This window comes from Lacerta agilis, chromosome 8, assembly GCF_009819535.1.
Source record: "Lacerta agilis isolate rLacAgi1 chromosome 8, rLacAgi1.pri, whole genome shotgun sequence".
NCBI classification, from domain to species: Eukaryota; Metazoa; Chordata; class Lepidosauria; order Squamata; family Lacertidae; genus Lacerta; species Lacerta agilis.
This window is the reverse complement of record NC_046319.1, coordinates 58,913,859-58,940,305: the sequence shown is the minus strand read 5'-3', so window position 1 is coordinate 58,940,305 and position 26,447 is coordinate 58,913,859. Positions and strand designations below refer to the sequence as shown.

Below are 26,447 nucleotides of genomic sequence, written 5' to 3'. Positions count from 1 at the left end.
ACCCTACCCCATTGCTGAAAGTTCTGCTGCATCCAGTGGTATCCCTCTTCTTTGTAACAGCCTGCCCTCTGCCTATGTACGTTGAGCAGATTGTGGCCCTTTTACCCCCCCCCCCCCCGTTTTGGGTAAGCATAAATCCTTTCACAGACAGAATTTTCACTTACGTTGGATTCCACCCATTATTATTATTTACAGTGGTACCTCGAGTTACAGGTGCTTTAGATTACAGACGCTTCAGGTTACAGACTCCACTAACCCAGAAATAGTACCTCGGGTTAAGAACTTTGCTTCAGGATGAGAACAGAAATCGTGTGGCGACGGCACAGCGGCAGCGGGAGGCCCCATTAGCTAAAGTGGTACCTCAGGTTAAGAACAGTTTCAGGTTAAGAATGGACCTCTGGAATGAATTAAGTTCTTAACCTGAGGTACCACTGTATATTTATATGATGCAGCAATTATTATTTTTAAAAAATAACATTATTATTATAAAATTAAACACCATTAGTTTGTGGGTTTTCTTGCTACAAGAGCCAATTTGATGTAGTGGTTAGAGCAGAGAGGAGAAATCTGTGGTCTCTTGGACTACAATTCCCAACAGTCCCTGCCAGCACGGGCAATGTTCAGGGATGAAGGGAGCCAAGTTACTGTACTGTTAGCAAAGTCACTTAAATAATGCAGAGTACAGAGATAATAGAAATCCTGGTAACACTTTACTGAGGAATCTGAATAAAAACAAATGTATAATTTGAAGAGAAAGGAACGGAGGGGTTTTTACTTTCTTACTGCAGGCCTTGTGCGTAGCAGGGAGATATTTAACTATACAAACAGACCAACTAAGTTTGTTCTTGGTATGAGCTTTCGTGTGCATGCACACTTCTTCAGATATCTGAAGAAGTGTGCATGCACACGAAAGCTCATACCAAGAACAAACTTAGTTGGTCTCTAAGGTGCTACTGGAAGGATTTTTTTATTTTTTTATTTTGTTTTGACTATGGCAGGCCAACATGGCTACCTACCTGTAACTGTATACAGACAGAGGAAAACTCCCTCAGAACTCCTCAGCTAATCAGGGTGTGTGTTACCTCAGTGAGAATCATTCCATTCTGCTTGCCAAACAACACCTCCACGGTCACAGCCAGGGGCGTTCTTAGCCCCTTGGCTGCCGGGGGCGGGAAGCCAAGAGGCACCCCTGGGGGGGCACTGCGGTGCGTGCGTGCGTCATGACGTCATGACGCATGCGATGCCCCGCCCCCGGGGGTGCCGGGCGGTGGATTCAGGAGTCTTTGCGGGCTGCAAAGACTCCCAAAGAAGCCGCCGTCCGGCGGCAGCACCCCTTCTTGCCGCGGCTGCTCGTGCCTGCGTGAGCAGCCGCTGCAAGAAGGGGTGCTGGGCAGCGGATTCGGGAGTCTTTGCGGGCTGCAAAGACTCCCGAATCCGCCGCCCAGGCTCCCTTGGCGGAGCGCAAGTCGGGGCAGGGAGAGGGACGGGCCACCTCGCTGGCCCGCCCCTTGCCTCCATGCCGAGCTGCGCCGCTGGAAGGGGGGCTATTTTCGGCGCTGCTGGGACGGAGCCGCAGGGGCGGCCAGCGAGGGGGTGTGACACCCCTCCTCGCTGGCTGCCCCTGCGGCTCCACCCCGGCAGTGCCGAAAATAACCTAAAAAGAATTAAAACAAAAATTAAAACAAAATTTTAAAAGCCCAGTGGGCGGGGCCGCCCCCGATGTGTCACCCCCAACAGGGGCGCTGCCCGCTCCCTCCGCCCCCCTGCGATGCCCCTGGTCACAGCCCCTTGGTTAGTTGCCTTATAAACCACAGAATTAACCCTTAAGTCCGACACTGAATGATCTTTGCTGTTGCACCACACCTTTTGCTACCTTCTTATTCTATGACTGTCAGATGTTCCTAAAAAAACTGTGCATTGTACTATGACTCTTTGGTATATCCGCCACAATAAGGAATGGATTGACACAGCTGCCTGCATTTTGGGGGTCTCCTTGTGGGTGTGACAGTGGGGGCTCTCTCGATGACCTCCTGCACTTCAGACACTGCAGCTCCTGAAGCATATTACACATTTCCTTTCAAAGGCATCTCCACTTGCTAATGAGCAGGCCATTAACATCAACAGGACTGGTGCAAACTCGTTAGCAAAAACAGTCTCATTAGGGCCCAAGGATAAAGAAAGACACAGACAAGAGCAAACCAAGCTTTGCAACCTTGAAACCCTTTGATTTATTTACATTTGGTCACAATAATGTTTGTGTAATAAAGAAGGGTTGTGGTGTTTCCAGAGCACCAACAGTTTTTTTATGATGGTAGCAATGAGGACAACAAATGCATTTTGTTGAAAATTATTAACGACAAATTGTGACCATTATTGCCTTTGCTAATTGGCAGCAGCGTCAAATGTAGTTTTGCCGCTCTATCTTGGAAACGGGAAGGCATAAGGGAGAAAATATGATGCTGTGATTCGGAGAGGGAGACCCGTTTGTTTTGTATTTTAAGGCAAGCATTCCAACCACAGATTGGGAACCCACGGCCCTCCAGATATCATTATTTATTACATTTATTACTCAACCTTTATCACAAGGTCTCAGGGTGGGTTAAAACAAGAAAAGTACTGTAATGTTATATTTTATTAATTATTGATACAGCATAACTTTTTGTCATCATCATAAACAAAGAGTACATTTAATGCAATTTAAAACTAAATAAAAACAGCACACACACCATTGAAAAATCGTATTAATTCAGAAGTATAACAGGTGTGGAGAACCACATTTGGCCCAGCAGGGGTCCCAGTTTGCTGCATTAGGCTGCAGTCTGCTGACCACGCCCACCTAGTGCCATATATGATGTCAGGTGTGGGGCAGGGATAGACAAGACCGGACCAGCTGTGTGGCCAGGTTCCCCATGGAGAACTCCATTGCACAGCCACTCCCTGCAAAGGGCAGGGCTGGTCAGCTGGTCGGCAGTGAGTTCAAGCCTGCTTTCTGCAGCGATCAGCTGCGTGACTGAGTTCTGTGCGGGGAACTCAGTCATGCAGCCAAGTCTTGCTGACAGCAGATTGCCAGGCTTACGCTGGAGCGCATGTGTATCTGAAGAATTGTGCATGCACATGAAAGCTCATACCAAGAACAAACTTAGTTGGTCTCTAAGGTGCTACTGGAAAGAAATTTTTATTTTGTTTTGGCTGGAGCACAGGTTTGGCAAAGCCCCTTGTGCTGCACTTCCCTAGTGCTTGACAGCCAGCTGGATGTTCGGCACCTGGGAACTGTTGCACAAGGGACTTTGATAGGTTGACCAATTGTCAGTCATCTGATGTCATAATGATGCTGGGTGTTTGGCAGGTGGGTTGTCCTGCCCACCTGTCAAAGTTAGCCTGCAGGGCTGGGGGACACAAACGTCCCCCACCCCTGAAGTATAAGTTAGATCACAAAAAAACCCCTTTTTGCCTGTTGAAGGCCAGGGTGAAAATGGAATGCACACATGAACAGTAGGAATCCTTCCTTGCAAGGGTGCAGAAGGCCTCTGCAGGGAGATTCATGGCACCTCCTGGATCCTTGTAAGAAGGCAGCCCTTTCCTCACACGAGTCCCGCCCATTAACAATGGGCATTTTATCAGTAGTAAGGATATGAGCCTGCCATACTGGGCTTGTGCAAAGTTTATTGAGATGCGAAACAAAAAGATTTCATACATAAAATGCTGAATTATATACAGTGGTACCCCGCTAGACGAATGCTTCGCTAGACGAAAGCATTCGTCTAGCGGGAGGCTGCCCCGCTAGACGAAAAAGTCTATGGGGCTGCCTCGCAAGACGAAAAAATTTCGTCTTTTTTTTTTTTCGTTTTGCGGAGCGCGGCTCCCATTGCCGCTCCGCAAGACGAAAACCCCGCTAGACGAAAATTTTCGCGGGACGAATTATTTTCGTCTAGCGGGGCACCACTGTACCTCTCCCAACTACAACTCAACCCTTCGTCTGATTATTTGCCCCTTTCCTTGGGCACTGCAGTGCTGAAAAGTGCCTTTGCTTAACCGGCAGACTGGGCAGCCTTCGTTAATTTTCTTCAAGGACTCCACTAATTAATCAAGGTTTTTCAGCTTCATTTAGAGGCAGTGACATCCTGCGCGCTTATGCAGTTTGCTGAAGGTTGATCCCTGAAGCTTCAGCATTTTTTGCTTCCTCCTGGTGAAATCAATAGCTTTCATCTGCATCTCAGCTGCCTTCTCTACAAACAGACCGAAGCAGAATCTATGGCTGCTGCTGTTGTCCCCCCCCCCCATTTCTGCCCAGAGATCTTAATTGCTTAGAAGAGAGGTTTTGGCAAAAGAGATGAGTGGCTGCCCCTTCTGCCCATGGCCAGGATGCCATGGGCTGCAACTCTGGACATAGGGCAGAAGCAGGAAGCCTGTGGCCTTATAAATGTTTCCACAGAATCACAGTACTGTGGAAAGGACCCCAAGGGTCATCTAGTCCAACCCTCTGCAATGCAGGAATCACACCTAGAGCATCCCTTTCAGATGGCCACCCAACCTCTGTTTAAAAACATTCAGCGAAGGAGAGTCCTGAGGGAGTCCGTTTCGCTGTCAAATAGCTCTTATGGTCAGAAAGTTCCTCCTAATTGTAACTAAAAATCTCCTTTCTTGTCATTTGAATCCATTGGTTCACGTCCCACTGTCTGGAGCAGCAGAAAACAAACTTGCTCCATCTTCTATGCGACAGCCCCTCAGATATTTGAAGATAGCTATCATAAACACACCTCAGCCTGGATAGCTCAGCTGGTTAGAGTGTATACCGCCAAGGTTGCAAGTTGAAACCCAGTAAGGGACAGCTGCATATTTGGTTTGGACTAGATAATCCTCAGGGTCCCTTCCAACTCTATGATTCTATGATCTGTGAACTGTTCTATGAATCTATAAACTCCCTCAACCATTCCTCATCAGGCTTAGAGCTCTCATCAGTCACAGACTAACATTTTATTTATAAACCACTGACTGATTACAAAATAAGTAAGTCATAAAGGTGTACAGTTGTACCTTGGTTCTCAAACAGAATCTGTTCCAGAAGTCCGTTCGACTTCTTAAAACGTTTGAAAACCAAAGCACGGCTTCCGATTGGCTGCAGGAGCTTCCTGCACTCAATTGGAAGCCGCTTTGGGCGTTTGGGTTCCAAAGAACGTTCGCAAACCGGAAATCTCACTTCTGGGTTTGCGGCGTTTGGGAGCCAAAGCGTTTGAGTCGCAAAGCGTTCGCGAACCAAGGTACGACTGTATAATAAAATGATTAGGAAACCCATAAACACACAGAACAAATGACCAACACTGAACTACCATGGATTTTCTGAAAATGCTTGGCAGAGCATACACTGTACAGACACTGTCTCTTTAAAGTACATTCAAAGCACATTTCCCTCTCAAAGAATTCTGGGCACTGTAGTTTGCTAAGGGCTGCTGGGAATTGTAAGTCTGTGAGGGCTAAACTAGAGTGCCCAAAATTCTTTGAAGGAAAGAATGTTCTCTAAAGGTACAGTATGTATGCATCCTAAAACCTTTTCAGCAGGTGAAAAAAAAATCAGTGTTTTAGGTGCCTGCCTGATTTCCACAGGATCAGTGTTCCTTAGTGGTTCCTACACTTTAAAGAAAAAATTAGTTTGTGTAGAAACCAAATTACTATAAGATAACTGGGAAAGTCAGCAGGACTTCTGCAGACGATTTCGCTGGTGTATGAGGGTAACCTGGTTCTAGGCCATGCAGGACTTCACCCACCCACAGTAATACCTTGATGTTAGCTTGGTAATGTCCTGGCAGCCAATGCAGAACTTTCAGCACTGGTGTAATATGCTGATGTGGAACTGCTCTGGCCCAAAGCCGGACTGCGGTATTCTGCACTAGCTGCAGTTTCTGAGCCAAGCTCAAGGGTAGCCCCATGTAGAGAGAGTGCAGGGCTACACCATAGGGCAGGGGCAGACAGTATGGTTAGGAGTGTAGCTGGATCAATCTTTGAGATTGTAAGAGGCATGACAGGAGTTGGGAGTCCAAGAGCCACCTGGAAGGCCATAGGCTCCTCACCCCTGCTGCAGGGCTCGTGTTATTAATTACAGTTGTTGTTATTATCATTTAAATGTATTAATTCCTTTTTTTGCCACAGCAATTCAAAGTGACTTGCAGTGTTTTAAGCAAAAAGAAAACACATGCACACATGAAAAGCCAGTGTTAGATATTTTTTTAAAACCCTTTACATTAAAGCATCCCACCCACGCGAAAAGACCACACATAGTTAAAAGCCAAAGGTGTGGTTAAAAATGAATGTTTTTGCCTGGCACCTAAAGATTCGAAATGGTGGCGTCAGGGAAGCCCCCCTAGGGAAAGAATTTTGCAAACTTCGAGTCACCACTGAAAAGATCTGTTCTTACGTTGCCACCCTCTGGACCTCCCATGGAAGGGGCACATGAGGAAGGCCTCAGATGACGATCCAGAATCTGGGCATGCCCCCTGGGTATGCAGTATACCTTTAACTCTGCAACCTACACAACGCCTGCACTGCTTCTCTCTCTGTCCGCATGACAGCCCAGGTGAATCTGCATTTCTAAACTGGTTAGGCTGAACATACCGCAGAGAATGCCTCTTTCGCTTCTGCCCACTTTGTTCACCAGGGCTACACTCTTAATGATATTGTTTCTGAGCAGGCTGGGACAAGAGCAGGCAGAGAAGTCTCTCCTGGAGACACCAAAGTCCAGTCCAAAGACTCTTTCACAACTGCTGTGAGTCCCACCTGAACACTGGGGTTGACGACTCGTTAGAAACCAGACACTGAACTTGATTACATTCGTTCCATTCTGCTGGAAAGGTTTTAACTGCCTAGCCCAAGGCTATGGGGGTAAGGTAGGACATATTTATATCTTTCTTTGCCCCAACTTGATGCCCTCCAGGTGTTCAGGGAGTTGTAGTTATCCAGTGCTTCCCCCCCCCCCAAAAAAAAATATGTTTAGGGCTACTTTCATTTTCCTACTCATATTGAAATACTGCCCTTCAATGAGGCCAAACTTAGATTCACAACATGTTTAGGGGTCTGCGTACCCCTGCATCCCCCCAGAAAAAAGCACTGTAGTTATCTATATATAATTTAAAACAATTGGTTAGTCAAAAAGATGTGCTGAGCCCCACATGAGCATGGTACATCGCTTCCCTTCCTTTGGTGCTATTTGCATGTTAAGGTATGATGTTAGCATATATGAATGGAGAAAGGGAAGAGGTCCCATATTAGTTCTTAAGGAATTCTGGCCAAATACCCTATCTGCAGATATGAAAGTTCTGGCAGGTGGAGGAAAACACACACACACACACCCTACTTTCATCATAGGGGCTAATGTGTGAGGGCCATTTTTGTATTCAGCATTGACTAATGTACACATTTTTGCAAACAATTTCCCCTACAACACATTCTTAATGTTATTTTCACTACTCCATATTTTTTTATGCACAATTCGCCCTCATATTCACTCTTTGTAAACGTGGTTGGGTTGGAGAACTGCACTGAAATTCGTATCTCTCCAAATTTTGCAAAGGATAACTACATTTTCGGGAAGTATGAATTCAGTGGGTTTGCATTCAATTTATTTATTCGGCTTTGCTTTTTATACCCCACCTTTCCTCCACAGAGCTTAAGGTGGCAGACATGGCTCTCCCTCCTCCATATTATCCTCACAACAGTGTGAGGTAGGTTCAGTTAAGAGATGATGACTGGCCCAAGGTCACCAGACTGAATGGGGATTTGAACCCTGGTCTCCCAGCTCCAATCCAACAACCTAACCATTACACCTCACTGCCAACTGAACTGAATGCCTCCCCCATCCCTATCAGTGGGTGCTTTAACACACACCCAAAAGGGACATGGGTTTTGAATGCCCCGATCTTTCAATCTAGTGCCCTCCCTTTCTTCCAGCCATGCTCATGTTAGCTACTAGAGCCTGACTGATGAAAATATCATTCAGAATAGTGTGTGTGTGTGTGTGTGTGTGTGTGTGTGGAGCAGCAGGTTGACAATTCAGCACTCCACACCCAGTGGCATAGCAAGGTCAAGTGGTACCCGGTGCGAAAAATTTCTCGTCACACCACCCATTGAAAAAAAAAATTTGCCTGAAAAAATGGTTTGCCTTTATTTCATATTTTTAGGGGAAGCCAGAGTTGTTGAGCTTTTTTGGCAGAGATCATGTGCTTTGTGACGGGGAGTCTGCCTGCTGCCTGGCAGCTGAGGGGGACCATTTTGGCAGTGGGAAGCCTGCACGCACCAGAGCCACAGTGTCTCTCACAGACGTTTAGTGCCACACAGCATTTAGTCACCCCCTCGGAGGTGACACCTGGGGCAAACCGCACCCACCACACCCACCTGGCTCTGCCCCTGTCCACGCCTCACACAAAGCCCTTTGCCAATGCTTGCATGCCCATTTGTCTCAGGCCCCATCTGCACTACGCATTTGAAGCAGTATCATATCACTTCAGACTGTCATGGCTTCCCTCAATGAATCGCAGGAAATGTAGCCTATTAAGGGTGCCAAGAATTGTTAGGAGACCCCTATTCCTCTGCCCCCCTGAGCTACAATTCTCCAAGTGGCTTAAGAACAAGCAAACTCTGGGAACTGTAGCGAAGCAAGAGAGAACATGATTTCTGACCAAGGATGGCACAGCTTACCAAAGCAGTTGTCTCTTACGTTTTAGTTTCCACACATGGGGAAATTGCAACCACAGAGTCTCTAATTGGGAAATCACAATGCATAGCCATGCAGAACAGGACTCAAGGTCAAGAGAGGCTCAAGGTGCTTGCATAGCAAAGGAATAAGGACACAAAAGTCTATGAGGGAGGAGGAGGGGACTGGCAGACCTAACACTAATGCAGGGAAGAGGAACCTGCAGCTTTCCAGATGTTGGACGCCCAACTCCAAGCATCCCCAGCCAGCCTGGCCAGTGGTGAGGGGAGTTGTAGTCCAGCAAAATCTGGGAGGCCATAGGTCCTCCGCCCCTATACTATTGCTTTTGGTAACCATAAGGTGTTTATATTGCTTTTGCGGGGGGGGGGGAGTTTAATAGCATCTTAAAAGCGAACATTAATTTTTGTGTTCATGGACCTCCTGAAAAATATTTGTAGTGGAAGTGTGCAAGAATGCTCAGGTGGTCAGGTATCAGTCTTCTTTGTTACAGTATAAAAATATCCCTCTTTGAAGTTGTAAAAGGCTCTATATACCAGCCTTTTAACCTACCTTGTAGCCAGATTTCTCCTCCATCACAAAAGGATGGAACTTTTACTTATTTTAAAAACTACCATGCAGTTTCCATGCTTGTTGCAGTGAAGGGTTTTCCTCTCGCCTCTTGCTGTTGTGCTCATGGTGTCCTGCTTGTGGGCTTCCCATCGGGGCCACTGTGGGGACAGGATGCTAGACTAGATGAGCCAGTGGCTCTTTTTGTTTCTTTGTAGACAGTATGAAAACGAGGCTACTATTAACTTCTTACCAGGCCAGTAACCTCTGGAGGCTTATTTGCAAGGCTGCTATATATTCTGAATTAGGCTCAGGATCAGGTAGCTCTGAACTACTAGTTCGGACCCTAGTGGAACATTTGGGGGATTACAATTCTTGTTTTTTTTAAACTGTTGCACTGAGAACTGGAAAGTCCTTGTTACAGCACAGCACATCCTAGCAAGAAAAAAAGATATCTATTGTGAAAGGAACACAATAAGAGCCCCGATGCATCAGACCAAAGGCCCATCTAATTCAGCTTCTTGTTCTCAAGAATTGAAAACCAGATGCCTATAGAAAGCCTGCAGCCAGGACCTAAGCACAACAGCACTCTCTCCTCCTGCAGTTTCCAGCATCTGGTACTCAGAGGAATACCATCTCCGACACTGGCAGTGGTACACAGGTATCATAACTAGTAGCCATTACGGATGGATGAATTTGTCAGTTTCAGTTTCTCATTTTTCCAGTCTGCTCAGTTCTCCATATTTTCATGTGTATGCGTTTTTTAAAATTAAATACTCCTCTTGAAAATTCATCAGCATTTTAGTATGCATTTGTCCTAATCTACACATTTTTGCATGCAGTTTCCCTTAACAGAATGCATTTTGTATGTTGCTTCCATTAATATTTGCACGTTTATGCACATGTTATCATAGAATATGAATTTCTTACCCATTACTTGGCTGGAAAACTGCATTGCAAAAATCTGAAGGGCGGATTTTTGAAGGGTAGCTGTGCCTCAGTTTGTACATTAAATTGGGAAGGGTGGATTAGGCAGGTTCACATTTAAATGCAAACAAAACTGAATTTCTCCCTCATCCCTTGCTCTCCAAGTCCTGCTTAAGACTTGAGGGAACAGCCATCTAGCTGCACAGGACTGGCTCCAGGTAAGAGAGGATCCCTTAGTGCCCCTCAGCTATCTTGTGGATGAGCTCCTGCTGTAATGCTGGTAGCTCTAAGCTGCTTCCCGCAACTTGCCAGCCCTGCTTTCTGAATTACACAGGCTGCACCCCCAAGGCATGTATGTTAGGGAGCACAGCATAAATAAGTTTGTGGCCCCAGGGAGTTTAGGTGTGTGACCTAGAGCTCTGACAATCAGTGCCACAATCAGGCTACCCACTCTGTCCCAACTGCCCGGAAGGAGACAGTCCATCTTTCTGTCTAGTTGTGGTTTGGCAGTGGCACCAATCTGAGCTCTGGGCCACACACACAAACTCAGTGAGCTCATTTTAATTCTGCTGGCCTGATCTCAACATACACAGACTGACGTGGGGTTGGCAAGACTGGCTGTGCAGCCTCATGCTCCAACCAGTGCCCCTACCCCAGTCTCCACCACCTGCTGTCATGCGCAAGCGTCAGGATAGTCGCAGCAGTGTACAAAATAGGTTTCTGATTGGGGTAAGTTCTATGGCAAAGTGACCCCATGTGTTGCTGCATGCTGGTGATAGGCCTGCTCTCTCCCTCTGAGACACACAAACTCCCCATCCCCCCAGCAACGTGCCATAGATTTCTGTGGACTGTAGTGTGTAAAGAGTACTGGGAATTGTAGCTCTGAGGGGGGGGGACTACTATTCCCAGGATTCTTTGGGGGAAAGTTCAAAGTGATATAAATGTGTTTTAAATGTATGGTGTGCATGTGACCACAGTTTGTAGCTTCTCATGCCCACTGGGATTTTGAAGAGCATGGGCTCTGATTCAGTAGCACAGATTTGGAACCTTTGGCCCTCCATCAGCCCCCCAAAGCATGGCCACCAACCAGGGGTGTTGGGAATTGGAGTTCAGCAACATCTGGAGGGCCAAAGGTTCCCCTCACCTGGGGGACTGAAAAGCCCTACTTCCACCAGCGCTGTTGTTGCAGTCACATGGCAGCATTGCAATGACAGTGCTGGGAAGGCTTGAGGACCCAAGCCTACACTTCTGGGCCTGCTTCCAAGGGGCTCATTTAGGCATGTTGCTTCACTAAGGGATGGGGTACAACTCAGTCCCTGGTTGCAATTTAAGCAATAAGAATCCAGCACCCAACTTCTGTCATTCAGCTGGACAGAAGGGGAAGGTGTGAAAAAAGATGACAACAGTACCATCAACAACAATTCTAGGGGGAGAGATGCCCCCACAAGCTGAGCAGCATATTTAATCATCACCTTCAACAAATCAGTAGTGCAGCAATGTAAACAGAATTCAGGAGAACTTGAAAACTTGTTACGCACTTGAATCAAGGATGGCCAACTTCTACATTCTCTGAGGCCACTGCAGCCACCACCAACCCACCTTAAAGAGTGGCTCGTGACCTCTTAAGTTTGTAGTATTCTCACCTGGCTACCCTCACTCCAATTACAACAATAAAGGACCACAATTAGTATTGCAAGCTATTTGACTTTGGTTTGCCAACCAGGGGCTAGATCTGGTCTCTGGGTTGCCAGCTGGCCACTCCTGACTTAGAGAGAGAGCCTGAAATTCCAGTTTGGAAATTAAAACAAAACCCTCATCATCAAAGCTCAAGAGCCTTGAAGAGTGTTACATGATAGTAGCAGTGGAGAGTCTCAAAGGTGTATTCACCTTTGGGGAGAGACAAGGTTTGCCAGGTATGAAGCTGGTTAACAGTGTTGGTGAAGAGAACAATGCAGGTGACAAATGAAAGTAAATCACAAACATCACCATCATACTAGTATGCATCTTCCATTGACTTAAAAAAGGGGAGTGGGGAGCTGGATTGTACAGTGTGGAAACTCTCAATCTCTATATCAAATGAGGTGCTCAAGTGAGGCTCCTACAGTTGCTTTCAATAAACAAAAAGTTTATGAACCTCCTTGGTGACTGGACAACCAGTGTTTCTAGTGAGAAACACACAATGAACATGTAACAAACGACAAATAAAGGGAAGGGGAACTGGGAGTGAGAAGAGGCATTCCTCAATTGGGGATCAGAGGGAATAATCTTTTTGTCTCTGATACCCCTGCCTTTGTCTCCGATACCCCCGCCCCCAGCTTTCAAACTGTGCAAATATTCTTTGTAAGATTGACAGCATATTAAAGGTATTTTTTTCAAGTGGAAGAGAAACTTGCTGTCTTACAGTGTTCCTGACTACACAAAGGGAAGGCTTCCAGTATACATGGAGAGTGCTCTTGAACAATGCAGGGGGATAAGGGGAGTCACAGACATGGAGATATCACTTCTGTTCCCACCAGTGGCAAGGCTAACAATAATTTAAACACACACACAAAACGGGGAGGGGGACACATTGTAAATGTGACCCATGGGGTAAATTCTTCCCATGCCCTGGAGGCAGCAGTGCTTCACATTCTGCAAGCTCGGCCTCCTATTCCTTTTTGGAAAGAAAGTACAGTCCATGACAGATGGGGAGAGGGACCCAACAGTCCTTTTCTGCAGCTGAAGTGAGTGCTTTAGAAAAGAACACAGTCCAAGGCATCCTGGCTAGAGCAAAGCTGTGGTTTTTGCAGTCAGAACTGTCACCCTCCACAAGAGGGAGCGTGTGAAGAAGATGACCATCCCCCATGCAAGCAGATTTGGGGGCAGGTACTACAGGGTGTGTATTGCAGTCCTGGGCAACATGGCGCTTTTCACAGTTTCACAGGAGTAGTTTTAAATCCTGCAGCATTTCGGAACCAGCGCCTACCCTTCACAGTCTTTAGTTTCACAGCTTCTTTTGCCAAATTTCCCTTGAAGTCCAGATTCAAGTACAGGCAGTTCATATTTTTTTTTTAAGAAAAGAAAGATCTGCAGTAAACAAAAGTGTCCATGTAATACATTAGCAGTGCTATCCACACAGCAGGCATTTGGAGGCTCCTTGTGCAACTGAGGAGCAGAACAGGCTTCTGAGTCATTTGCTGTCCCTTTGCAAGTGCCAGTCCATGGCTATAGGATTTCCTCCCGCTGGCTCTTCGGCTTCGGCGTCACCTGCCCATTGCGCAGGAAACCGTTCTGGTTGTGCAGCAGCTTTCCCTTCTCCCGATCCGGCCATGTAAAGATGGCTTCATCGCTGTCTAGCTCAGATTCTGAATGCATCAGGCTAGTGTTCTGGGGCTGGGCTTTCTGTTTGCTGCCTTCAAATATAAACACACAAAAAGTAAGATAACCTATTCAGTAAGAATCTCTCTCTCTGAGTGTGTGTGTGAGAGACTCCTGCTGCGTATTTTATATCAGAATAGGAAGCTGGTCCACCTAGCTCAGAATCAGGGGTGGAGCAGCTCCAGTCCACAGGCAGTCCCATTCTGGTCCCATTTTTGCCTGCGAGGTCATTTTCCTCAAACCACACCCATGTGCCCCACACCTGACTTTGCAAATGATGTCAAGTGTGGAGCAGGTAGAGATGCAGCTGGATTGACTGTGCAACTGGGTTCCCCATGGGGAACTTGACCACACAGCCAAATCCAAAGGCTGAAAGGCAGCAACTTTAAGCCTGCTTATCAGCCACACTTCAGAGCGGCTGGACGGTTATACACAATCTTGCTTCCAATACCATTTGTGCCTGCAAAAGTTTTGGGGTGGTCATACTGCTTCGTTTGCAACAGGTGTGTTTCCTGCCGCTTTCACAACACAAATAGTCAGTGGGTGGGTTTTGCTCTGTCCTGGTCTAAAAAAAAAACCCCTTTAAAAAACCTTTGAATATATTTCCTAGCTGCCTACAGCCTGAGCAAAGCTATCTGGCATGATGTGTCTTGAATGAACATAACAGCAAGCTCCACCTTGGGAGCAATCACTCCAATGGCAGAATTGTGTAGGGGGAAAACAAGATATTTAAAATAGAAATAAAAATGGGGGCAGAAACAGAGGGCAGATGCAACCCTCTGATGGCTTTGTTAGTTCTTTTTTAAACTGTGTTTTTAAATGCGTGTTTCCAGAAATATCTTTAAGGATTTTCAGTTAAAATCCACCTGGAAAATGAAACTTATCCCACCTCCATAGAGAAATGGGAAAGAATGGATCAGGGGTTGTCAATCTTTTTAGACCAGTGGGCAAATTATGAATTCTGGGGAAATGCTGGGGTTGTGACTTAACCCAAAATGGCTTGCATGGACAGCATGACATAAGACAGAATTATAGAGATAACCACCCTTGACAACCTTATGCTCACCATAAGACAATAGTTATGGCCCTATTGTGAAGATGACACAAAACTAATGAGCACTTTAAAAAGCAAAACTGAAAGACAGATATAATGTAGAAGTTATTCTGAATTCCTCTCAGAAACGCTCTACTGCTGAAAGTGCTCCTAGCACATGTGGAAAAGGTGGCCCCCGTTTTGCGGCCTTTGTGGCAAGCATCTTGACATGCCCTGTTGTTGGACACAACTCTGATGGGAACAGACATAACTGAATCACTGAAAACTCAGCTTTCAAGCAAACACCCACAGAGCTACAAGCTTCCCCTATGTCATGCAGTGATTTCAAAACCCTCGAGAATAGAAACCAGCCTATGTCAGCATTCTGTGAGTGCTAACCTCTTTTCTGATGTCTTACCTGCTTTGGGATTTGGTTTTAACTCCAGGCTCTCTTGATCTGTGGCATCCAAGATCTTGTATTTGCTCTTCCTTTTGGGTTTTCCCTTGCGTCTTGAGAAAAAATGGGGGTGGGGGGGAAGAAGAAAGAAACAGATTGAAGCTTAGATGGAGTGTGAGGCCCTCACAGAGAATGAGCACCTAACCCACAAGTAAGAGCAGTGAACTTAACTGTTAAGGGAAGAGGGGTCTGGAAAGGCCTCAGGGCCTTACTCACTTTTTGCAGCAGCAGACCACCACCCAAGAAAAGATCCCCAAGGAGACCACGATAACAAACGATGCAATGACAACGTAGAGCACGCTCCATTCTGTAAGAAGGACAGAGGTAGAATCTCAGCATGAGACTCTGGGTCTTGAACGAGGAGCCTCATAGTTGGGGCTGGGGCTCGGATCCAGCTTCTGGGAGCTGTGGCCAGTGCCTTCATCAAGCACAGAAGGAGGAACAGATATATGTGACATTGGTCTCTGTGCCTGACAGGAAATATAAAGTGCCTGGATTGGCCAAGCCTTGAAACCTGGTCTTCTGCCTTGCCTGGCCAACAACAGATCATCACATTCTGCCTGCTACACTTCAGGTTCTAGCTGAAATACAGGCCCTGGATCTGATCTCAGAAATTGATCTCAGGGACTATGGTTTGCACACAGTTCAGGTCTGCCTAGGGGTATAACTGCATGCTGCCCTGGCTGTGCTGACACTGGCCAGGTTTAGACAATCATTGAAACCAAAGTTTAGATTACTGTTAATGATTCACATCAAGCCTTTGACACACACACACACACACACACACACACACACACACACACGATAATTAAAGTTTCTCTTTCATTTTAGAACAAGCACAGTTTCTTATTCTGAATCAATTGAGGGAAATGTGCTTTATTCTAATCAGTTAAAACAAACCTGGATCAATTTGGCCAGGATGATTGCCTGAACTGGGATATTTAGAATAACAGCAGGCTGAATTATGCTCCTGATGCCATGGGAGACAGAGGTGGAATCCAAATGGGGAAGCTTCTCTGAGTGCATATGTGTAGAAGAGTAGGGTGCAAATAACAGACCAATTAACTGGCTGAACTGAAGACAGGGCAGGGAAGGCACAGACCCCTGAGGGACTTGCTAAGGAGCAGGGGTGCGAACTTGGGCTCCAGGTTATGGGTGCCCAATGGCTTCCGTGACATGTGACCTTGTGATGTCATGTTACATCAATGTGCTGCAGTGGCGCTTCTGAGGCCTGGCAGGACCTCAAAGGTGATCTCCAAGACCTTGTGTGGCCTTGGAGATGAACCGCCCTGAGACCTTCAGGTATAGGGTGGTATAGAAATAAAATTTAATAAATAATAATAATAATAATAATAATAATAATAATAATAATAATAATATGAGGCCTTGTGAGACCTCTGATTTGTACCAGAAGTCACGTCAGAGGCCTGGCAGGGTCTTCAACATCGCCTTGGGGGTCACAATGGGCCTGTGATGCAACTTTTGGTAGAAAGCGGAAGTTACATCGGTGCTCGTACTGTGGGTGCCCGGGCCTCCAGGGCCCCTATAGTTGGTGCCTATGCTAAGGAGTCCCTCAAGAAGTAGCTCTACAGTTCTATATGTGCATGTTGCACCAGGCTGGCTCAGGTACCTCTGCTGGGACTATAAGCAAAATGGGAGAGTTGAATGAGATACAACTTTTGATGTCTCAACTGGCCACTAATGTGGGAGTGGGGTTGGTGACATCCCCTCACTAAGCCCTGTCCTACCAATCACCTAATATGAGGCCAGAAGCTGCTCAATATTTAAGACACTAGATATAGCACAGCTGCTGATTTCTGCAGAGATTCAGTGTGATCAGGCCATTAATCCCCTCCCTCAAACATATACGGTTCCCTGGCTATACCAAACCAACACCCAATACCCTTTGCCTGTTTTTCTTCCCCTTTGAGGGCTCCTTCTCCACAGTGGGGTATGACACAGAAACAAAACACTTTCTGCATTTAGGCGCTGAGCCTCTTGCAGGGGCTGTTGCCTTATTAACCATGAAAGGAAAGAGAGAGTGGTACCTACCACAGTTGCTCTCGCCATCACCTAGTTGCACTTTGATGAAGTTCTCCATCCAGAAAGGGTCACAAACACAGCGCTTGGTGAAGGAGTTGCAGTGCCCATGTTCTGAACAGTTCAACTGGCAGGCTGGAAGAGGGAGGGCCCAGTCAGACACCACAATTAAGTTTCACAGTCAAACTTGAAGGGATGAGGATTCAAACATTTCCCCACTGACTTTAGATTCTCAAGACAGCCAGGTTTAGAGGTCCATTTTGTTCCTTATATTGGGCTCACTGTGGTATGCACACATCCCACTTGGATGTACTGGATTTGCTTGTGGGGGACATTGATCAATATCATGCGAGCATGCCCTTGTTCATAAGGCAAGTCTGTGCTACATGCCATTGAGTAGTGTAATAAAAACATCTAGTGATATTTGAATGTCCCCCCAAAAAACCCTAGATCTATGCACGCACATATGCACACTGGTGCAGAAAGTTATGTGCAAACACTGGGGGCTTCCCCTGCCCCCAATGCCATTTCCTCTCACTTTCCAAGTTTCAAAAATACATTTGTGGTCTCTTTTGCTGAATCCAAGCTTGAGTGCCAGCTCTATAATAATGGTCAGTAGGGCTGCCTTTTCCTTATACAACATCACTGTTTGTTCTTGGTCAATGAGTAGCACCCAGTCAACTTTTGGTTTCTGCCTCAATGGCCCCTGAGGGAGATGCCAAACCCCAGCCAATGTGCATAATGTGAACTCCCTGCAGAACATAAATCCCATAATGCAACTGAGAGTTAGCAGGATGGTGTGTAGGTGTCTGTGTCACAATGGCAAAGGCAGAGGCGGCCAGCTGTTGAGAGGCTTTTGGCTTCTCCTTCACAAAAACACAGCTCCGCATATCCCCTGCTGTAGCTCCTCCTCCACTTCCCAATGTGTGTTACATTGCCAGTTGTCTGCTCTTGCTGCTTTGCTTCTCATGTTTATGCCTAATTCCCTCTTTCTTGTGCCATCCCCAGAAGTGGGCGCAGTTCAGCATGCACCCTGCATCAGTTCAAGAAAGCAGCACAGATAGCAGCATTATTAATTGAAAACTTATACTTGGAACTGTGAAGATTTAGAAGTGTACAATGAGAAGTAGCTTCCAAAAAAAGAAAGAAAAAAGACTGACAATGGGAATAGAACAGAGGATAAAACCTTCTTTCTTCCCATAGATCAACTGCAAGGTCAAAGATAGGGTGGAGAAGGAAGGAGAGGAAAAGGGTGCTAAAGTGGTTGTGCAGGACTGAAGCCCCTCCTATCAAAACAGTAATAGCACTGTACTGCTGGTTTGTGTGGCATGAACCATGGTAGTAAAATGCAATAACTCAGAAAACATGGCATAAAACTAGTCTAAGAACTCCCAGAAGAAAGGATCAGCAATAGTGGTATCAATACAACTGGGGGCAGGCATCATATACATTTCAAGGAGGTAAGAAGCAATCATATCAGTTAACAACAACAACACCCTCCTAATGTGGTAATGCCCAGGGACAGATTCAAATTATGTGGCTTTAGGCAGATTTGTAATCCCACCCCCACCCTGCAACCTGCAATAAACAAGAATAACTCTGGTTTAATTTACTGGGCTCCTCTTTGCAGTGATTCCTGAGATAACATACATGAAGTGATCAGAAAAACAGGCATGGTGGCTGAGGTTGAGGGAGTTGTAGTCCAAAACATCTGAAGGGCACCAGGTTAGTGAAGGCTGCAATAAGCAACCATATCTTCTCCCATTCTCCAGCTTGGTAGGAAAAGAACCATCACTGTCTGATTCTAGCAGGAACATTATTGTTAGGATGCCTGTTGGTGGAACATAGCATTCAGTCTCTCTGGAATTTATCTAGGTGGAAAAATTGGGCACCGCTACGCTGGTCATAGTTCAGTGGCAGAGCATCTGCCTTGCAGACAAAATGCCCTAGATTCAATCCCAGGCACTTCCAGGTAGAACTGGGAATGTTTCCAGTCTGAAACCCTGGAGAGCCACTGTCATTCAGTGTTGACAAATCTGATTGAGATAGGCTCCATATAAGGCTGTTTTTTAGGTGCCATTTTCAGAAGCAGTCTTTTACTGTGATCCTCAACCCCACCCCAGATATGGTGCACTTACAGATGCAATGGCCTTAGGGGAAGTTGGACACAGGGAAAGTGAAACTTCTCACTGGAAGGAGGTGGTACAAGGTGAGAAGAAATGGTCAGCAGCCACATCAGCTGTTCCTCTGACTTACTGACTGTATTGATCTCCAGCACTCGGAAGATGAGGAAACCTGACTGCTGCTGCTTCCGCAGCTCGTTCTTGAGTGACCAAGCAATGTCATGCCCTTTGAAGATCTGATGAGGAGGCTGATTCCACACATAGAACACCATCTTTGTGCTGCAATTAACAAGAAAATTGGGGAGACAAGAAGCATAAATAGAAGGTATCTCTCCAGAAAACTGCAACTACTGGGGGTTGGGATGGGTGAATGAATGAATGGGAAGAACACAAAGAAAGATTTTCATAATACAAAATCTTCAGCAGGTCTCACCCCTACAAGCCTTCCTTTTCCATTAATTCCTCAAGTTTCTTTGGAAGTGAATATGTTCTTTGAGAAGTCAGTTCTTGGAAGCAAAATAATTATGCAAAATAAGGAAGCAGACACACATATATCTGCTTTGTTTGCATGATTTATTGCCATTGCAGACTTCAGATTTTTTCCCCAGAGCAAAAAATGCATAGCTCTGCTCAAAAAGGACAAAATATGAAACAGTCCCCCCGGAACCCTCTCTTAACAGCAAATCAAAGCAGCAGCACCAGAATCGAGCCAAGCAAAACCCCATCCTGTCCACCTGGCACAGATAAAAGTGCTCCTTAAAAGAGAGAGAGAGAGAGAGGAGCACAAAAAAGAAAAGAAAAAAAGAAAATGCAGCCATATTCCATTTACTTAATGCTTTCTTAACTGCAGCCAAATATATATTGATCAGAAGCAAACCTCTTCCTCTTCTGCTTGGAGGAAGAACGGTAAATGACTGGTCTGCGACTGGGATGATGTGAGGTGGGGGGGGGGGGAGACGGGGTTAGAACTGAAAGCCCAGAGCACCTCTGTTTCTTGGCTCAAGTCATTAAGGAAAAGAATTTCCTCAAGGTTAACGAAAAGTGAACACTTCACTTATGTACCAGAAAATTCAGTTTGAATAAACCTGGCAGGAAGTGCAGATGTCCAGATTTCTGAAAGGACTGGGTAATGCACCAGGGTTAATCAAGCACTAGCTTAGGCAAGAGCTCTGTGCTGCTGCGATTCCTGGTGCATGGGGACCTAGGGCATGAGAATCCACAATGCAATCCAGGGCTCCAAGCCTGGGTTTGTCCTCCTACCCCAAGACAGAAGTCCTTATTCTCTGAAGAGGTTTGGTTTGCAACGAAGCAAGGTTGGCAACATAAACTTATGAAAATATATGCAAATGCAGGGTGCTTGAACTAGCACTTTAAGGCTGAAAACAATGTGCAGCCTCTTTTTTTTGGCTGTAGTTAAGCACCCCTTACCCCACCTTTTGTCTTCAATGGACACATGCATCTGGCTCTGAAATGAATGTGGGGTGCTCCTCCTCCTCCATTTGGGCTATCTCCCTTAGCTTTGGTTTCCCAACAACTGCACGGTCAGTGACTCAAATGCCTGGCACTTTCTCTTCAGGTTTTTACACTTTATCAAATACTGTTCTAAGAAAGTGGGGGAGGATGGGGAGACAGGAGTGGCAGCTTCATGGCAGATACAAAGGCCAGAGAACTAGCACTGTTCAAACCCAGCTTCTGCTGCAAACCTGGGGAAAAGCAGGTTTCCTCTGAGCTTGATACTGTGGAGAAGTTAACATGAGCCATACAGTGAGTGCATTCTATCTATGTCTGTACACACCATGAAATTCTCATGATGAATGACTATTTTTCAAGTGCACATACGAATACAAGTGCACACAAACTTAGCCACAAAATATTTCAATCTTGAAAATCAACCTCCAGCACTCAGCTCAAAAGGGAGTACAGTACTGTGTTTTATCACTTTCCTACGTCTGTTTTTAAATGAGCAAATTGCAAGTGGTGCCCTCTAGGGTACAACTAGGTTAAGTTAAGACAGGTTAAGATCCTCTCCATGGACTCCTACCTCTCCTCTGTGTAAGGCTGAATCTTTTGTACGATGATGTCTGAATCCAGGACTCCCAGCAAAACGGCTATCTGACGGATGAACATGCCCTTCTGCCGTTCTGTCAGCTGGCTGACATTCACATCTAGTATCATCTCCACAAGGTTGTTCTTCCTCGGATCTGAAAAGAATGCATAAGTGCCATCTCATTGATGCATTCCAGCCGATTTGAAAATTTTGGCTTGCCCCATTCCCAACAACATTTATTCAAATAGAAATATAAGCAAATGTACATGCTGTGTGAATCCTTGCATCCCCGGCTTGGCACAGAAGCCAACCCAAACAGACAGGTTGTGCAGAGCATCCAAGAGATTCAGCCTTTGGAAAAACTCCAAGAGAAGAGCATAGCTTCTAGCAACTAGAGTGTTTTATAGTCACATGCTGAACCAACTCCTGACCTCTTGCCCCTCCCCCCAAATTCTTCCATTTCCTGATGCTCCCCATCGGATTCTGCTTAACACCTGCCCTCCAAATCTCATCTCAAAAAAGGTCTTTGTTAACACCCCCCCCTCTGGCCATTGAAAAAAAGAGTATCACAGATACTACACTCATTTTCTCAGTGTTAGGCAGTCACAAAACCTTTCCCATGCATGTATTGCAACATTTATTACTGCATCCAGTTAAAAATGGGATTCCAGTTCTTACAACTGTGTCAAGATATCAACAAATGTAAACTTAGGAAGATGGAAAATTGGAGAAGTACTGATATGGAGTTGAAAATAGAATCAAAAGGACCCATGGAAGGGATGGGGGAATGTTAGGAGATTCAGAGTAATCTCAATGTTTGGATTTTGTATTGTTTTATGTTGTATGTTTATATTTTCAAAAAACAATTAAAAAGGTTATAAAAAAATATATCAACAGATATATAAATAAAGAGAGCCATATATGAAGCTATAGAGGGATCTGGTATTGTTTAACCAGTATACTGCATGTCTAACAACAGGATTTACTTCTGAGTAAACTTGTAGAAGATCAATCATACTTCTCATGTAATCAGACTGATACAGGGCCTTAGTCTCAAGAGCTGGTGTAATGTAAGTTCTAAGAGTGTGAGCTGGAAAGTAGGGATGGGAGGACTATTTTGTCTATTTACCCTCAGTTTGCTTTCTTAAAAAGTCACCCCAAATATGTGTCAGCATTTTAGTGTGCATTTCTCCTAATACACACATTTTGGCAAGCAATATCCCCAATCGTGGTTTTTTTGTACAAAATTCACAAAATATGTAGAAGTGTGAATTTTGAAGGATAGTTGCAATTTGCTTCACAATCACATACTGTTCCAAGAAGTGAGAGTGAGAGTAAGGTAGTTTCGCATCCAAACTAACCCCCGCCTCCTGCATCCCTACTAGGAAGTCCTCAGTCCAAATCATTAAGGAGGGCTTATGGTTGCCCCCCCTCTCTATCTTTCCATCTCCATCTCCTCATCTACAGTAGGGAGGTAGTAATTTTTACAATATGTAGGCCATTATTGCTAAGGTACTGTTTGTGAAGTGCTCTGAACACTCAAGGAATGTGCATATATTATTGAAAATCAATAAATGAATACTTTTAAAAGTGTGCATATAAATGCTAATTATTATAATTAATTAGCAATAGTTTCTCTTCCAGAAGATCAAGTACATGTGAGTGAGTGTGCTTGTGTATGTGTAGCTCACCAGGTTTTACTTCCACTGTGGCTCTGTCCATATCACTCTCCCCTTTGGCATCAGTCACTTTGAGATGGAATGAATATGTCCCCTCCACCAGGTTGGAGAGGAACAGCACTGCATGGTGGTCTGAGTTATTTAACACCTCCTGCATTTAACAAAAACATACAAGGGTGATGATGCACCTTGCAATCCTGTGAAATACAAGGGAATATATCAGAAGTGTAGGGTCCCAGGGAGACCTAGGGGAGGAGTATGAAACCTATAGCCTCCTATATGTTACTGGACTCCAGCTCCCATCTTCCTTGACCATGCTGGCTGGGGCTGATGTGAGCTGGGGTCTACCAACATCTGGACGGCCACAGGTTTCCACTTCTGCTCTAGAGTGACCTCTTCTAGAGCTGCATTTCCCTGAAACATTTCACACCCTCCCTCACTGTAACAAGTACCAGATTCCCCTAGGCTGAGGAGAAATTAGAAGCAAACTAGGCTGTTTTTTTTAGCCAACAGCTTAAGAGAAAAGCCATCTTCTTCCAGATACACTTTTGTAACCAGGACTTTGAAGGAATCACTAGCCTTTGGAGCACTGAGACTATCTTGCCTTTCAACATCTGAACTCTAAGAACATGCAGCAAAATTCAGAATTTTGAAGAAGAAAATGTAAGTACATGCAGTCCTAGTCACAAGACACATTTGTTGGTATAGTGAAAAAATCAGGGACATTTCAAAGGGTCGTGAGTCAGAAGAAGAGATTTAAAAATTAAGTCAAAACTGAGTGCATTTCAGAGGCATAGCTCCCATTATACCAACCCTTTCTTTGCATTTGCTATAATAAACTAACATGCTTTCTTTCCCCTGTGGCATTTTGCTCCAAAAAGCACCTCTGTGTAACTGGTCTTAGAAAGATTTAAGCAGGCCCTGAAGAAAATGAAAATTCAGTACATTGGACGGTCTCTCTCTTCTTGGCTGAGTGCAGTAAGTCGTGTAGCACTTTCCAAGCTTCACTGAAATTTGATGAGTCACTTGCACACAAGTAAACACTGCAGAATAGATAGCAGCATTACTCACCCCAGCCGCAGGGCTGATGTCATCCCGAGTCCAAAGGAAGGCGACAATTCCTTTGTCATCTGTGGATCTGGAGCCATCAAGCTCTGCTGTGTTGGTAGGAAGGGTGATGACAACGTTCCCAGCTATCTTTGCTGTGGGTGGCTTATTGATCTCTGAGCATGAAATGAGGACAAAGGATCAGAATACAAAGGAGCTTCAGCAAACTGTAACCCATCCATAACTAAGGAAAAGTTGACTAAATCTTCTTTAGCAATCCTAATCACTTAGTTATGTTTGGACGAATCAATGAAGAATATAATAATACCAGGTGACCTGGTTGGGAAATCCAGGTCAGAAGTCCTGCTCGGCTGTTTCGCCTACTGGGTTGTCTTTGGCAAAATGCAATGGATTGTATGTGTTAATTGCATAGGGGGAATTCTCCATTCCCTCTTCAGCATAGCCCTCATGCTCTCCTCCCTTTTCTGCCCTCTGCTGAGGGATGGCAGTGCCCTCTGAAAGGCTCAGCATGCAAGGCAGGGTCTACGCTGAGAGTGGTCAATTGGCTGAAATTAGGTGTAGGTAGCTTGCATATGAGTTGAGTTCTGCTCATGCAAGCCACCTCTATTTCCTCCAGAGCTCCACTCACACTACAGGCCCCTGTCCCACATCTGAGGCCTTCCTCAGGATACCCTGAACCTTGAAATGAAGATACTTATATCACCCCACCCCCACATGCATCCAAGGAAGCTGCAAGGTAGGAGATCAGGACAGACAAAAGGAAGAACTTTGCACAATGTATGGTTAAAAGACAGAACTTGCTACAAGACTGAACGACAATTACTAGCTTCAAAAAAGGGGATTAGATAAATTCCTGGAGGATAAGGCTATCAATGGCTACCAGTCATTATTACTATATGGTACCTTCAGGATTAGAGGCAGCATGCCTCTGGATACCGTTTGCTGGTGAACATGAATGGGAAAGTGCTATGATGCTCATGTACTGCTTGTGGGCTTCCCACAGGCATCAAGCTGGCCACTGTGTGACAAGAGAACAGGACTAGGTGGGCCTTCCGTCTGATCCAGCAGGATTCTTCTACATTCATCTGACTGCCCACCTTCACCTGCATAGCAGGGAAGTTCAAATGCATCACATGGCTCAATGATTCAGGCTTCCTGCCGCTTAAGTGCTGGGAGAAGTGGATGTAGGCATGACAGAACCAAGTGTGCTTCAGGCTGGAGATTTGTACCATACCTCACAGGGTTGTCATGGGAATAACCAAGATAAAAACCAGATTTTAATACACTGAAAAGTAGTGAAGGAGCAATGAGTAATAATGACGGGCAATTAGGATCAACTTTCTGAAGCCTTCAGGTAGAGCTCTTTTATTTCTGCAGAGCCTCTTTTCAAAAGCTTGATTTTGCAAGTGAACAGTAGAAGCATTTTAACCGGCACTAGTGTTTGGATTTCATTCTCTCACAGAAAGCCCCAGGAAAAAAATGGGATCATCTGACCATTTGGAGACAAAGAGGCACATGGTTTGGGCAGTGATGGAATCCAAGACTGACTAAAGAGGGAAAACAAGAATAATGTTCTCCTGTCTGTTGGTCAAGTTGCTCAGGGGGCTAAACAAGGGTTATTACACAACGACCTCACAACAATCCAGTGTGGTTAAGCTAGCCCTGCCTTGGCCAACATGTTGCTCTCAAGATGTTTTGGACTGCAACCCATCACTCCAGCCAGCAGAGCCATGCTGTTTGGGGCTGATGGGAGTTGTAACAGGTTGGGGAAGGCTGAGATATTGTTACTGACCCATCACCACCCTGTAAGCTTTCTGGCCCAAGAAGGAATTTCAGCCCATGTCTCCCTCATCCTACTCCACCACTGCTTATCACCCCAGACCATATTACCTTCTGTTTCATCACCAAGGGATTGCAATGAACAGAAGAGCTTCCTTACGTGGAGCCTTCTTAGCCAAAGGCTGTGTTTCCTCCAGCTACCCACCTTCCTTGACAATGACGTTAACGGAGCTCTGACTCTGCAAGTTCCGCTCATCTTTGACAGTCAGCGTGAATTCGTACGTCCCGACCTCAAGCCCAGTGACTGTGGCAATGCTGCTGTTGGCATTTTCCAGTTTCACACCATCTGGGCCCCTGGCCAAAAACCCCAAAAGAATCAGCATGCAGGTGTCAAACTTTTGCACAGAAAAGAAGAGGAACATTCTTTGAACAGTCAGCCAAGATGCTAGACTCCCAGACGCACTGGGCTAAGCCAAGATAATTTGTGCTGTAGGCAAAGCATTTTTTTTTATTCTTCCCTGTATCTTGTTGTACTGCTTTCTCTTCAAGGGTTTTCCTGACTACGAGTGGAGTAGAATTTTGATTCAGTTCTCATGTAATGCCAAATCCATCCAATTCACACTTTCCAAAACAATATGAGAACTGAAACGCAGACATCCATCAAAATCCGCACACATTCAAATTTTGCAA

The 26,447-nt window shown here is 45.4% G+C and overlaps 1 protein-coding gene across 4 annotated transcripts in view; it reads right to left on the bottom strand.

Moving 5' to 3' along the window:
- Nucleotides 1-12,540: 12,540 nt before the first annotated feature.
- The window catches only part of KIAA0319L (KIAA0319 like), a 57,397-nt gene continuing 43,490 nt past the window's right edge, over nt 12,541-26,447 (bottom strand). For 3 of the 4 annotated variants that reach the window (XM_033157725.1, XM_033157726.1, XM_033157728.1), the window contains exons 13-21: nt 25,963-26,111; nt 23,982-24,133; nt 22,923-23,061; nt 21,226-21,385; nt 19,318-19,463; nt 17,074-17,196; nt 15,238-15,328; nt 14,983-15,074; nt 12,541-13,566 (exon numbers count right to left, since the gene is read on the bottom strand). In XM_033157725.1, coding sequence (XP_033013616.1) covers nt 13,379-13,566; nt 14,983-15,074; nt 15,238-15,328; nt 17,074-17,196; nt 19,318-19,463; nt 21,226-21,385; nt 22,923-23,061; nt 23,982-24,133; nt 25,963-26,111 — 1,240 coding nt within the window. In that variant the 3' untranslated portion in view covers nt 12,541-13,378. The remainder of the gene's footprint in view (nt 13,567-14,982; nt 15,075-15,237; nt 15,329-17,073; nt 17,197-19,317; nt 19,464-21,225; nt 21,386-22,922; nt 23,062-23,981; nt 24,134-25,962; nt 26,112-26,447) is intronic. The other variant, XM_033157727.1, reaches the window with a different exon arrangement.